Below are 14,894 nucleotides of genomic sequence, written 5' to 3'. Positions count from 1 at the left end.
CTCAAATGAAGTAAATTATATTCCAAAGTTTGTTTTCTTTCAGATCTCTCTGGATACAGATGACCCCCAGTCTGCTGTCTGGCAGTTCATAATTATTTTGACCTTCATTAATGATCTTTATTTAACAAATAAACTCTTTTCCAAAGTAAAATAAAACCAGGAACTGCAGATGCTGGACATCTGAAACAAACAGGCAGAAAGTGCTGGAGAAACTGAGCAGGTCTAGCAGTATTTGTGGAGAGAGAGTGAAGTCTAGAAACCTGTGATCCCAAAGGTTCAGCAATTTGTTTTTGTTTCTTATCCAAAGTAGCCATGATTTGAAAACTGATCTAATGTCTTTAACGTCAAATATATTGGCAAATAATGCTTTTTTGTTCTGAATTGGACTACTTGCAAACAGTTTGTGTTGATAATTTGATCAAGTAGCGATTTCCTAAAAATATTAATTAATATTTATCATCAACCTGTTTGTATGTATTATGATACGTTTGCAGAGTAGATGGGACTTGAACCCAGAATGCTACCACTGTAGCATCAAAGCCCTCTGGGAACAAACCGTACACCATCTTCTCAAGGGAGGTCAATTTCATTTAAAACACACGAATCCTTTGTGGAGGCAAATCATGAGGTCATTTTAATACGTGAAACGAGAATGCAGTGAAATATGCTTTTTTCTGGTCATTTTGGTGTAAAATCCCGACAATGTATTGACATTTGAAATGTATATAAAGTTGTTTGATGAAACACGCCCAATGTTTTACGAATTAAGTATAATTTGCTTTCACATTGTGTGCTTGTTGCCTTCGGGAGAACATTGGTCCCGTGAGCTAATTGTGGGGAGTCGGTTGGATTCCCTTTTGGATAGCGAGAAAACCTTGTAATGAAAACATACATTTCTGTAGTTTTCCCTTATTTAAATCTTTGGACTTCAAGTCATAGTCGAATATTTACAAAGAGAGCGCATTCCAATTGTATATTCTGGCTGGGATTAATTTGGATATTACAAGTTTTCTTGGTTGCTGAAACAATTCACTTTCTGTAATAATGCCTTTATTATGGTGGTTGGAAAAGATCGAAACACGGTGTATGTGTTTTGTTCTTCTCCTTGGAAACGGTGAGAATTCTTCCGGAGAGTACAAATCCCACTTTTTAACTAAACTGAAGTTAGCGAGGGAAGATGCGTCCCAGCGGGGGCGGGTGACTCTTTAGTCATTTTAATTTATTTGACGGTGGTAATTGAGGATTCTCCCCCGCTGTTAACAATTGTCAAACAGGAGGCCTCACTGAAAACTCCGGAATGAATTCTGAATATGAGTAAGAAAGTTAGGTTTCCATTTTTAAAAAATTCTAATGGCAATCGAGTTTTGCAAGTGACCCGTCTGCTTTCCTTTTCATTAAGAATATGTTTGGTGCCAATTTTTTTATTATTTCTGCATTCACTTAACAGTTCTGTTAGAAGCCAGTTGAGTACATTAAAAACCAGCGTTCATGAGAATTATACCCGGTGCTGCAGTTAGATAAAAAAAACTTAGATGTAAAGGAGCATCAAATGAAGCTTTGTTAATTTTATGACTGAAATCTTTTTTATTGCTAGGGATCCTTTTGAGAAAGAAAGAACATTTATTTTGCTGACTTTTTAAAATTGAAATTATGGAGTTGGCAACGACCAAATGGATTTTTGTCTTATTTCCTGACCTAAGAACATAAGATATAAGATGTGGGTGTTGCTGGCAAGGCCAGGATTTGTTACCATAACTCATTTATTAAAATAGTACCAGAGAAGGAATTTCAGGAATAATAAAATTGGAAAATGCTGGAGAAACCTAACAAGTCAGTCATTATCTGCAAAGAGAAACAATTAATGTTTTGAGGGCAATATGATTATTCTTCAAAACTGATTACTGATAACTTGAACTCTTTCTCTCTTCACAGACTTTGTTCGAGTTGCTGTGTTTCTTGAACATTTTGGTTTTTGTTTCGGATATGGCAGTACGGTGTCTCAGTGGTTAGCACTGCTGCTTCACAGTACCAGGTTCCCAGGTTCGATTCCAGCCTTGCGTGACTGTGTGGCGTTTGCACATTCTCCCCGTGTCTGTGTGGGTTTGCTCCCACAGTTCAAAGATGTGCAGACTAGGTGAATTGGCCATGCTAAATTGCCCATAGTGTTAGGTGTATTAGTCAGAGGGGAAATGGGTTTCTTCGGAGGGTCGATTTGGGCTGGAGGGCCTGTTTCCACACTGTAGGGAATCTTAAAGAAAATCCAGCATTTTTGGTGCTTTGCTTTTACTTTAAAGAATTCCAGGATTTTGATCCAGCAGCAGTGAAGAAACTTTTAGGATAGTGAATGACTTGGAGGGGAACTTGCGGGCGCTTCCATATGCCATCTGCCCTTATCCTTCCAGGTGGTAAAAATTGTGAGTTTGGAAGCTGCTGTCTAAGAATCCTGGGTGAATTGCTGCTGTGCATCTTTTGGTTGGTACAAACTGCTGCAGCTGGACGAATAGTGAACAGAGTAGAGTGCCTGATACTCTGAACATGAAGTGTCAGATTATGGTTGAATACAGTTTTCTTCACTAGAAATGACTCACAACACCTCATGGGTGCCCAGTCTTTGCCTACCAGATTTGTTCTGATCAGAGGCAAAATACTGTAAATGCTGGAAGTCTGAAACAAGCATGGATAATTCTGGAGAAACTCAGCAGATGTGGCAGCATCTGTGGAGAAAGAGTTAATGTATCAAGTCAAGTATGATTTTTCTTAGAAGAATCAACTCTTTCTTTCTCCACACAACTGCTAGACCTGTTGAGTTTCTTCAGCATTTCTTGGTTTTGTTCTAAATCTGTTTCATGTGCAACACTACGCCATGTAGGGTGTCTTCAAATGTTAAATGCCCTCAGACACTTCTGTCAATATTGCTATAAGACACATACATCTGCAACAGCTATCTTGGTGATGACATGATCATGTAGGTTTTCTTTCTTTGGTTCTCTGACCACTTCTGGCACATCCACTCTGGCAGAAATGCCCTTCAGGGCACTATCAGTAGTAATATTACTAAACCACTATTTATAGCGGTCATTGATGTCCCTACCTAGCGCAAAATTTCTCTTCTTGTTACCTCAGTGTTTTTTATAAGTGGTGTTCAATGTGGAGGAGCATTGATTCAGCTGGTGAAGGAGGGTGATAGGTAGGTTGTGATCAATAGGCGGTGTCCTTGCCCATGTTTGACCTGATGCCATGGACACTTAATGGGATCTGAAGTCAATATTGAAGACAGGTCAGGTGAATTGGCCACACTAAATTGCCCATAGTGTTAGGTGCATTCGTCAGTGGGAAATGGGTCTGGGTGGGTTGATGTAGACTTGTGGGGCTGAAGGGCCTTTTTCCACACTGTAGGGAATCTAATAAAAAAACTACTGACTCCTGATTTTACACCACTGAACCATCATCTCTGGTAGGCCAGGGCATACCATGGATGGTGATGGAAGAGACTTAGACATTAACTGTAAACTATGAATCAATGAGTATGATTATATCAGCCTGTCACCTGACTCATCTGTGGGACAATTTTCTAAATTTTAACAAAGTTCCTAGTGTTAACAAAGAAGACCTTGGAAGATAAAGACCTTGGGTATATTTGAAAGTGATGATTTTAGAGGGTTGTGGAGATAGGGCTGGAGAATAGGATTAGCTAGGTAGCTCTTTGGTGAGCAGGAACAGGCACAATGGCCTCCTTTGTACTGCAAAGTTCTGTTGTTCTATGATGTCTTGATGCTTAAGTCCATGCTGATTAGTCAGGACGGTTTTATTCTTCAACTTTCTCATAGCAATATGAAATGAGTAAAACATAAGACAGTTAAGAGCCCAACACATTGTCCTGTGTCTAGAGTCAGACATAGGCCCAACTATATTAACACCAATTGATGGGGAAATATTATCGCTAGACCACTACTCCAGAGACCCAGAGAATATCCTGGAGACCCATGTTTGAATCCCACCATGGCAGGTAGTGGAATTTGAATTCAACAAAAAATCTGGAGTTAAGGGTCTAATGAGAATCATGTAACCATTGTCCATCACTGGGGGGAAAAAGATGATCTGATTCACTCATGTTCTTTAGGGAAGGAAACTGCTGTCCTCACCTGGTCTGGCCTATGTGTGGCTCCAGACCCACAGTAATGCAGTTGATTCTGGACAATTAGGAATGGGGCTCGGCCAGCATAAGACCATAAGACATAGGAGTGGAAGTAAGGCCATTCGGCCCATCGAGTCCACTCCGCCATTCAATCATGGCTGATGGGCACTTCAACTCCACTTACCTGCATTCTCCCCGTAGCCCTTAATTCCCCGAGACAACAAGAATCTATCAATCTCTGCCTTGAAGACATTTAGCGTCCCGGCCTCCACTGCACCCTGCGGCAATGAATTCCACAGGCCCACCACTCTCTGGCTGAAGAAATGTCTCCGCATTTCTGTTCTGAATTTACTCCCTCTAATTCTAAGGCTGTGTCCAAGGGTCCTAGTCTCCCCACTTAACGGAAACAATTTCCTAGCATCCACCCTTTCCAAGCCATGTATTATCTTGTACAAAGTGAATGGGTTTTTTTATAAAAGTTCAGCATTTTCATAACCACTATTGAGATTTTTTTTAAATCAAGGTTATTTATTAAATGTATTTAAATTCCTTCATTTTCTGTGGGAGGTTTGAACTCTTTTCTCAGCATGAGTCAGGGTCTCGAGAATATTCAATAAAGGTTGTGGAAGAGCAGAGACATGTCGGCTCAAACATACCATTCCATGAAATGATGCATCTTGATGAATAAATCATAAGGGGCCACACAATTTCAACTCATAAATAGGCTGTGAATGCAGAAACTGTATTTTATGTGGTGTTTTGTGACACCTCAGAATATGTACGGTATTTCACAGCCATGTGTATTCATTGTTGTAATGTGCTTGGTATTACATTAAAATGTAAGGCTAGTCTATATGTTCAACTCTCTGAAGAAGCAAATGAATCAATATGCTCAAGAAATGATCAAGTTTAGGCAATTGTATATTGTGGTAGATTTCTGATGTTTCTACTGTGTATTGTAATCTTTTGTGTTTGCAGTTATTTATAATTTGTTTATTATATTTTCCTCAGAAATTGCTAACTTCCTTTCAGAGGAAGAATGCAAACTTGTCATACATCTAGCAAAGTTGAAGGGTCTCCAAGAGAGCCAGATTATGCCATCTGACATTCAACAGGAGGCCATTGACGAGATGGATATCAGCAAGGAGGAAATTTTCAACTTACTTGACTACAATCAGGATGGACAGCTACAAATGAAAGAGGTATTTAGTGTTACTTAAGGAAGATACCTCACTGTTCTATCAATGTCAGGGCTTTAAAAATAATTTATGGCTCCAAGCAATTGATTAATTTTTGTCACCTTGCGTTGGGAGTAGTCAGGGTTAGCATTGTCAATGTTAGTTATGCAAATTCTTTAAAGGGTAAATCAGAACAGAGCTAGAGTTAATTGGAGTACGTGATGCTCATCCAAATTGTTTATAAGAGCTGAGTTCTTATCGTGGCTCTCTTATGGCACAATGGAAGTATCCCTATCCCTGAACCAGAAGACCTAGATTCAACTCTCACCTACTCCAGAGGTGTGTAGTAACATCTCTGAACAGGTTGATTAAGAAAATATTTTTTAAAAGCATGAATTGATCATCAAATACAAAGCTGGTTTCTTGATTTACTGATGATGGTTAATGGATATAAAAATACCACATGTGATTTGGTGATGGGGAAAGAAAAACATTCAGTTGTGTGCAAGAACACTTCTGGATATGAAAGCAAAGCTGGATTCTTAAAGGCTACTGATACACAGTATTAGTGTCTCTGCCTCTGAGCCAGGAAACCAGGCTTTAAATTCCACCTGCTCCAGAGGTGTGTAATAATATCTCTAAACCGTTGAATGAAAAAATTGAATAAAAGAAAAGCTGGATTATTTTAATTAGTTTATTGAATGATATGGTGGTGTTTTTTTCCAAGATAAATAGAGGTAGGTTCTTCCTCAGTTAGATGTTGGCTTCTGGATAAGAAAGGTGGAAAATCTTTTTGTTGCTCATTCAACAAATGAATATCAATCTGAATGATAGTTGAATGAGTGTAATGTGTTCCCAGACTCTGTACTTAATCAATATGGTAAAAGGTGAAGCTCTCTCCCTATCTAAATCCCACATGAGAATTCCTGACCAATGATTCTTATGTTTTCCATTTTCTACATCACATATCATGTTGATCCCGAGTAAGCTTGTCACTTAAGTCTGTTGAAACAGCAGGCAGTAGTCAAATCTGTTCTTCATGGAAATTTTGTAACTTTTCACACTTTAGCTAGCTACTTTTAAAGCAGTCAATAGTTCAACAATGTAATATTTATGACACGTCTAAGTATTTGAAACTTCCAAATTAGACATATAGACTTTGTGTAAGTAATGCTGACTTTCTGTTGGCTGAATTATTGAACAGAATGATATCAGTGATTGCAAACCACATGGTTCAACTTGTAGTATCTCCTCTTGACCAAGTCAGAGGGGTAAGGGGAGTAGTATAAATCGAATCATAGAGATATACATCACGGAAGCAGACGCATTGTACCAACTTGTCCATGCTGACTAGCCATCCTAAATAAATCTAGTCCCATTCGCCAACATGTGGCCCATATCCCTCTAAACTCATCTTATTTATATACCCAGGGTCTTATTTATAAATGTCCAGGGTCAGCTGTAAATTTCATTGTTTCTTTATTTTTCTTAGAGTATTAGGAATATATTTTAAAACTAAAATTTTGCCAATTTTAAATTCTGAAGCAGCTGTTATCAAGTATGGTAAATTGGCTGGGAAAAGTCCCTCTGCATGGAAGCATCCCCAAAACTTACATTTTGGTGTGAAATTTCTGATTTGGAAGAAATTGGACAGTTGGGTCCAAAGTATGCTGGGCATTAGGTTACCATTCAAAATTCCACTAAAATCTATGTAAGTAATCACAAAACTAATACAATTTCGAACCATAATATAATTCCTTTATTTCTTTCGGTTTTGATGTATTTAAAAGTGGCAATCTGATATAATTTTGTTCATGCCATGAAAAATGAGTTTATCACCAAAAGTAGACATTTTAAATAAAAGATGTCCAATCCCTCTGCTTTTATTGGTTCTTTGTATGCAAGTGTCACTGGCAAGGCCAGCATTTATTGTCAATCCCTAATTGCTCTCCAGAATAAGGTGGAGAGCCAACTCTTGAACTGCTGCTATCCAAAAAGCCATAGTGCTGTAAGCAACATGATTTTAAAACCACTGGAAATAGCTTTATTTCAGAAAATGTATACTGAAGCATTTAATAATTTCATTGATAAAAGCTAGTCAGTTTATTAATAAGTTAAATGTTCCTTGATATGAGAAGCTTATCAAATGTGTAACATAGAGCATTACAGCATGGTACAGGCCCTTCAGCCCTCGACATTGCGCCAACCTGTGAAACCAATCTGAAGCCCATTCAAGCTACACTATTCCATTCTCATCCATTTGCCTATCCAATGACTATTTAAATGCCCTTAAAGTTGCCGAGTCTACTACTGCTGCAGGCAGTGCATTCCACGCCCCTATTACTCTGTGTGTAAAGAAACTACCTCTGACATCTGTCCTATATCTATCACCCCTCAATTTAATGCCATGTTGCCTCTTGCTAGCCATTGCCATCCAAGGAAAAAGGCTCTCACTGTCCAAAATATCTAACCCTCAGATTATCTTATATGTCTCAATTAAGTTGCCCCTCAACCTCCTTCTCAAGACCCTCAGCCTTTCTTCATAAGACCTTCTCACTATGCCAGGCAACATCCTAGTAAATCTTCTCTGAACCTTTGCCAAAGCTTCCACGTCCTTCCTATAATGCAATGACTAGAACTATACGCAATACTCCAAGTGTGGCCACATCAGATTTTATACAGCTGCGACATGACCTCATGGTTCCAAAACTCGATCCCTCTGCCAATAAAAGCTAATATACTGTATGCCTTCTTAACAACCCTATCGACCTGGGTGGCAACTTTCAAGGATCTATGTACCTGGACACCGAAATCTTTCTGCTCATCTACACTACCACGAATCTTACCCAGTACTCTGCATTCCTGTTACTCCTTCCAAAGTGAATCACCTCACACTTTTCCACATAAACTCCATTTGCCACCTGTCAGCCCAGCTCTGCAGCTTATCTATGTCCTTCTGTAACCTGCAACATCCTTTGTCACTACTCTACCAACCTTAGTGTCATCTGCAAATTTACTAACCCATCCTTCTAAGCCCTCATCCAGGTCATTTATAAAAATAATAAACACCAGTGGACCCAAAACAGATCCTTGCGGTACACTACTAGTAACTGAACTCCAAGATGAATATTTCCCATCACCCACCACCCTCTGTCTTCTTTCAGCTACCGATTTCTAATCCAAACCGCTAAATTACCCTCAATCCCATGTCTCTGTATTTTGTACAATAGCCTACTATGGAGAACCTTATCAAATGTCTTACTGCAATTCACATACACCACATCAACCGCCTTACCCTCATCTACCTTTTTGGTCACCTTCACAAAGAACTCAATAACGTTTGTGAGGCATGACCTACCCTTCACAAAATTGTGTTGACTATCACGAATGAACTTATTCCTTTCTAGATGATTATAAGTGCTATCTCTTATAACCTTTCCAACAATTTACCCACAACTGAAGTAAGGCTTCGTCATCTATAATTACCAGGGTTTTATCTACTCGCTTCTTGAGCAAGAGCGCAACATTTGCTGTCCTGCAATCTTCTGGCACTACTCCTGTAGACAATGACAGCATAAAGATCAAAGCCAAAGGCATGGTAATCTCCTCCCTGGCTTCCCAGAGAATCCTAGGATAAATCCCATCCGGCCCAGGGGACTTATCAATTGTTACACTTTTCAGAATTGCTAACACATCCTCCATGTGAACCTCAATCCCACCTACTCTGGTAACCTGTATCACAGTATTCTCCTTGACCACATTGTCTTTTTCTAGTGTGAATTTTAGGTCTTTCCTAGCTAACTTGTAACTCTCAAGCGCCCTAACTGAGCCATCACATCTCATCCTAACATAAGCCTTCTTCTTCCTCTTGACAAGAGATTCAACTTTCTTAATAAACCACGCACTCGACAACATCCTCCCTGCCTGACAGGGACATCCTTATCAAGGATCGACAGTATCTGTTCCTTGAATAAGCTCCACATTTCAATTATGCCATCCAATGCAGTTTCCTTCCCCATCCTGTGCACCCTAAATCTTGCTTCATTGCATTGTAATTGCCTTTCCTCTAGTTATAACTCTTGCCCAGTGGCATAAACCTATCCCTTTCCATCATGAAAGTAAACATAACTGAATTGTGTTCACTATCACTAAAGTGTTCACCTACCTCCAAGTTTAACACCTGGCTGGGTTCATTACCCAGTACCAAATTTGATGTGGCCTCACCCCTTGTTGGCCTGTCTATCTAGTGTCTGGATTAGTGGTGCTGGAAGAGCACAGCAGTTCAGGCAGCATCCAATTGTTTTTACCTTGTCTATCTAGTGTGTCAGGAAACCCTTCTGCATGCATTGGACAAAAATGGACCCGTGTGAAGTACTCGAATGATAGTATTTCCAGTCAATATTTGGAAAGTTAAAGAAGTTACCCATAACAACCATCCTGTCACTCTCCCTCCCAACTAACTCCTTACTAACTGTAAGTTAGTATTTGTGCACCAGAGAATGTGAGAGCTACCTCACACACCAAAGCAGCTGGTGAAATCTTTGTGGATTAGCCTGGTTTAGTGTGAATTGAAACTTGACCCTGTGTAAAAAGAAAATATGGCTTGGTGCATAACTCATTTCCTCTTGCAATTCCCTGGACTTTGTGTCAGTTTCACCTATTCTGTCTGATAAGAATATTAAAATACAGGATCAAGAGTTGGTCCCTTTGTGTCTGTTGTGCCATTTAGTCACAACATAGCTGAATTTGTAACTCAGTGTCATTTTCCATTCTACCCTTATTGTCTTGAACACCCTGTAATGTGGTCCATAGTTCTAGCCAGGGGAAACAGCCTCTCAACGTTGACCATGTCAAATTCTCTTAAGAATTTTGTGTTTCAATGAGATCATTGAAACTGTAGAGGGTATAGACTCAGTCTGCTCAGTTCCTTTTTTAAAGGACAGCCCTTTATTTCAATTCTGAAGGCAAGTTTAATTTTTAAACCAAAGCCCTGTTATTTGTTGCAAGCTTTCTTACTTTCAACAAAAGCTAATTTGATCCCTAACCACTTAATACTGCCAGAAACAAGCTGTGTGGTAGAAATAAGAACCTCTTCCTAGCCCCCATCCTTATTATATGTCATTAATGTCTTTGGTCTTCAGCTGCCAATGCCCAAAAATACCTAACTTTGTTACTAAATCTCGACCTGTCTTACCCATATATCTTTGTTACCTCTTTTTAAAACTGCCTTAACTACTGCTTTTATCGTCATTCCTAATATTGTCTCATTTTGGCTTGATTTATTATTACAGTTCTGTGAAATATAATTACAAAGTGCTGTGGAATATGAAATCGGAATAAGTACAAAAGACTGCCTTTAGCTATTTTAACGTTAATCACTGCTGGTCAATACTAATTTAAACTTATTTCATTTATGTTAGATCCTGTATGCCGGGCATCTCCAAGTTTATATTGTCTTTCAGATGTTTAGCTGCTTCAGATTTCACCATTGATACCAAAGGGAATACTTCGTCTACTGTATCCACAAAACATTCTGTATCCTCCATTAAAGTGCATGGCATCATTATTGTCCATCCCTATTTGCCGTTGAGAAGGTGATATTGAGCTGCCTTCTTCAACTGCTGTAATTCATTTGGTATTGGTACACTCACAATGCCAATGGGCAGGGTGCTATTATTCTGTCTCTATTCTGAGAATGCATTCTAAGCTGAAGTAGAGCTCGTGTAGACTCTAAGTTGGGACAAGAGGAAAACTCAGCACCAAGTCACAGAAAAATTGGAACAGGTATGAAGGGAACTTTGTTGTGATCTGGAGCTATCATTCTTTTTGTTTTGTGGTGTGATGGAGACACACTGGCACTGCAACTGGACATGAAGACATCGGATACTAGACTAGAAGGTAGTTTGAAATTTGAAAAAAATTAACTTCTACCAACTTCATTTCTTATAGCTAGAAAGTGTAGTATTTCACAGTAGGTTACCCTGTCGTATTCTCACCAGATTTATACTCCACTCCCTCTATATCTTTATGTTTGCCTGATTATTAGTATTGTATGGCAAGCTAACAAATGTTTTTGAATAAGAATTTATTTTTAATTACAGGTCTTGACCCATACACGTTTCGGTGATGGTGTCTGGATTACTCCTGAAAATATTCGAGAAATCTACACGGGTCTTGAGGCTGACCCTGATGGAAATGGTGAGAAAGCTTTAACCTGATGGAAAGACTAGAAAAGCTATGACCAGATAAGGTTAAGAGGAGATTTAAAGGTAGAGCTCAAAATGATGAATTATGAAAAGTTTTTATAAGTATTGATTGGGAAAAACTGGTTCCACTGATAGAACATAGAACATTACAGCACGGTACAGGCCCTTCAGTCCTCGATGTTGTGCTGACCTGTGGAACCAATCTGAAGCCTATCTATCCTACTCTATTCAATGTTTAGATTAGATTCCATTCCCTACAATATGGAAACAGGCTCTTATGCCCAACAAGTCCACACTGACCCTCTGAAGAGTAACCCACCCAGACCAATTCCCTACCCTGTATTTACCCCTGACTAATGCACCTAATACTATGGGCAATTTGGCATGGCCAATTCACCCGACTTGCACATCTTTGGACTGTGGGAGGAAACCGGAGCACCCGGAGGAAATTCACGCAGACACGGGGAGAATGTGCAAACTCCACACAGATAGTCGCCCGAGGCGGGAATCAGACCCGGGTCCCTGGAGCGGTGAGGCAGCAATGCTAACCACTGAGCCACCATGCCACCCTGCGGCATATGTTCACCCAGTGACTGTTTAAATGCCTTTAGAGTTGGTGAGTCTACTACTGTTGCAATCAGTAAACAGAAGAATAAGATTTAAGTTACTTTGGGAAAGGATATTGAAATAAAGTGATATGATTTGTAAGGTTCTGCGATATCATAAAATTGCTACACTTTACATGTGTTTGACTGCAGATGAGTAACATAATCTAATAATCTTGTGACATAGTTAAAACCAATTTGAAAACAGATATTCAAGGAATTAGTCGTCATTGGATTCGTAGATTTTAGCCCTTCATGCTTCCCCTGACACCTACCAGATTAATTCCTCCATTGACCAACCAGGTGTACCCTCTACCTAGCCCCACTTCACTACCCTGCCCCCACCACCCTTTTTATCTGCAGTTCCCCCTACACTCACACTCAGTCCTGAAGAAGGGTTGCACCCAAAACATTGACTTCTCCACTTCCTGATGCTGCCTGGCTTGCTGTGTTCTTTCTTCCCCAGACAATTCAACAACTCATTGTGGAAGCTGGGAAATACAGACTGGAAAGTTACCAAGTTGGGTGCTAAGACCCAAGTTATCTGATTTCACAAAAGTTGCGGCTGCCCAACATGGAATTAGGATCAAGAAAGGATGTTCAGCCAGAGAATGTCATCTTGCTTACTGGACTGTAAGCCTTGCTGAAAACTGCACGCACGTGTTGCCCTAAACATGCAAAAGGTCACAGATATATTCTAAATTCATACATAAATAATAGACTTTGAATAGGTACAATTGTGTAGCGTTATGATATCACACCAGTCATTTTGAGAATGTGTGCTAATAAATCCCACTATATTAAATTATAAAATAGTAATATATAAATTCAGCAAATTTAGATTTGTACCAGAATAACCACAATAGCTATTGAAGGATTGTACAAACTCAACTACCTCATAACTGTCTATAGGACATTGAATATGCCACCTTTACCTGGCCTGGTTTGGCTTGCATTAAGAGGCTGTCAGTTGTGCAAGCAATGCGGGATGAGCAATAAATGTAGCCTTGTCAATTTTACCAACATTCCAAAAACAAACCAAAGACACAAATAGTGCAGCAATGGATGTGTGAGGGGGGAGAAGAGGGACAAATGAAGAATGGAAAACCAGGGTTGAGGCTGAAGAAGAGATTTTTGGTTACTGAAAGTTACTTGGTCGATTGGATAATGTATCAAAATCTTCATAATATTTCCTTGATGAAGTAATGTTTTGCTAGTCTAAAGAGACAGTTATATCACAATGGACTCTTTTACAGTTTTACCAATTGTTAGATTTGCTCCTATTGATTTTGGGCAATGTTACACACTCACACAAAACCAGGAAATTATCATGCTACTTCATTCATACAGAAAGACAGATTCATAAATTGATGCTGTCGTCTCCACTCACTAATTGCGGATGTAAAACTAAAGGAGGTTGTTGATTAGGATCACAATAGATCTTGGTATTCCTGCTTTTCTAGTAGCAGAGAATGACCCTATTGTCAATGGAATACAACTGCTCTTGCAAATTTTCTATTTGCATTCTTCAGAGGAAAAAAACTGACAAGAGCAGATGCAATTTTAGAGAACTGCATGACAAAATTCACTACATCATTTTGAACATACTCACCTACTCTTTTCCCAATTCAGCCCTCAATGTGAGGTGGTATGATTCTCCAGACCTGTCATTTTGTGAATTTTTAGTTTTATTTTGGATCGATTAGTGCATGTAGACCAGATATTGTGTTGTAGGGTATTGAAGTATTTATTCCATAGTTTTGTTCCACGCTATGAACAATTTCATGAGCAAAAGCAACTTGCGCTATGGTCTCTGCTTTTCTTAGAACTGAAAAGTAAACTGGAAATCTAAAATCAAGACTGAAGCAGCAGGATTAAAAGTAAAATGTCGGCTGGTATTTCAGAAGGGGATGCATAATCAAAGTTGAAGTCAATGAGAAGCTTCCTATTCAATGAGAAGAGTCTAAAGTAAGCTGTAGTCAAAATTGAGCAATGGAAATGGAAAAGCTAGAGTGTTTAGAGTCATAGAGATGTTCATCATGGAAACAGACCCTTCGGTCCAACCCGTCCATGCCGACCAGACATCCCAACCCAATCTAGTCCCACCTGCCAGCACCCAGCCCATATCCCTCCAAACCCTTCCTATTCATATACCCATCCAAATGCCTCTTAAATGTCGCAATTGTACCAGCCTCCGCCACATCCCCTGGCAGCTCATTCCATACACGTACCACCCTCTGCGTGAAAAAGTTGCCCCTTAGGTCTCTCTTATATCTTTCCCCTCTCACCCTAAACCTATGCCCTCTAGTTCTGGACTCCCTGACCCCAGGGAGAAGACTTTTCCTATTTATCCTATCCATGCCCCTCATAATTTTGTAAACCTCTATAAGGTCACCCCTTAGCCTCCGATGCTCCAGGGAAAACAGCCCCAGCCTGTTCAGCCTCTCCCTGCAGCTCAGATCCTTCAACCCTGACAACATCCTTGTAAATCTTTTCTGAACCCTTTCAAATTTCACAACATCTTTCTGATAGGAAGGAGACCAGAATTGCATGCAATATTCCAATAGTGGCCCAACCAATGTCCTGTACAGCCGCAACATGACCTCCCAACCCCTGGTAATGCAGAGGTGAGGGTATTTATATTTGTGCTTTTTTTTAAAATTGGAAACTTGGCATTCGCTGGGATTACTCAAAGGATCATTGTCTGCTGTTCAAAAGTCAAATTATCCATAATATCAGAAGTACAGGCACAGAAGTACTGTGTATATGT

The 14,894-nt window shown here is 39.6% G+C and overlaps 1 protein-coding gene across 2 annotated transcripts in view; it reads left to right on the top strand.

Moving 5' to 3' along the window:
* The window catches only part of p4htmb (prolyl 4-hydroxylase, transmembrane b), a 70,367-nt gene that overhangs the window by 28,883 nt on the left and 26,590 nt on the right, over nt 1–14,894 (top strand). For both annotated transcript variants that reach the window (XM_072581832.1, XM_072581831.1), the window contains exons 3-4: nt 5,147–5,337; nt 11,415–11,511. In XM_072581832.1, coding sequence (XP_072437933.1) covers nt 5,147–5,337; nt 11,415–11,511 — 288 coding nt within the window. The remainder of the gene's footprint in view (nt 1–5,146; nt 5,338–11,414; nt 11,512–14,894) is intronic.

The sequence above is a fragment of the Chiloscyllium punctatum genome, chromosome 12 (assembly GCF_047496795.1).
Source record: "Chiloscyllium punctatum isolate Juve2018m chromosome 12, sChiPun1.3, whole genome shotgun sequence".
Taxonomy (NCBI): Eukaryota; Metazoa; Chordata; class Chondrichthyes; order Orectolobiformes; family Hemiscylliidae; genus Chiloscyllium; species Chiloscyllium punctatum.
Note: the sequence above shows the minus strand (reverse complement) of the source record. Positions and strands in the feature narration are given on the sequence as shown.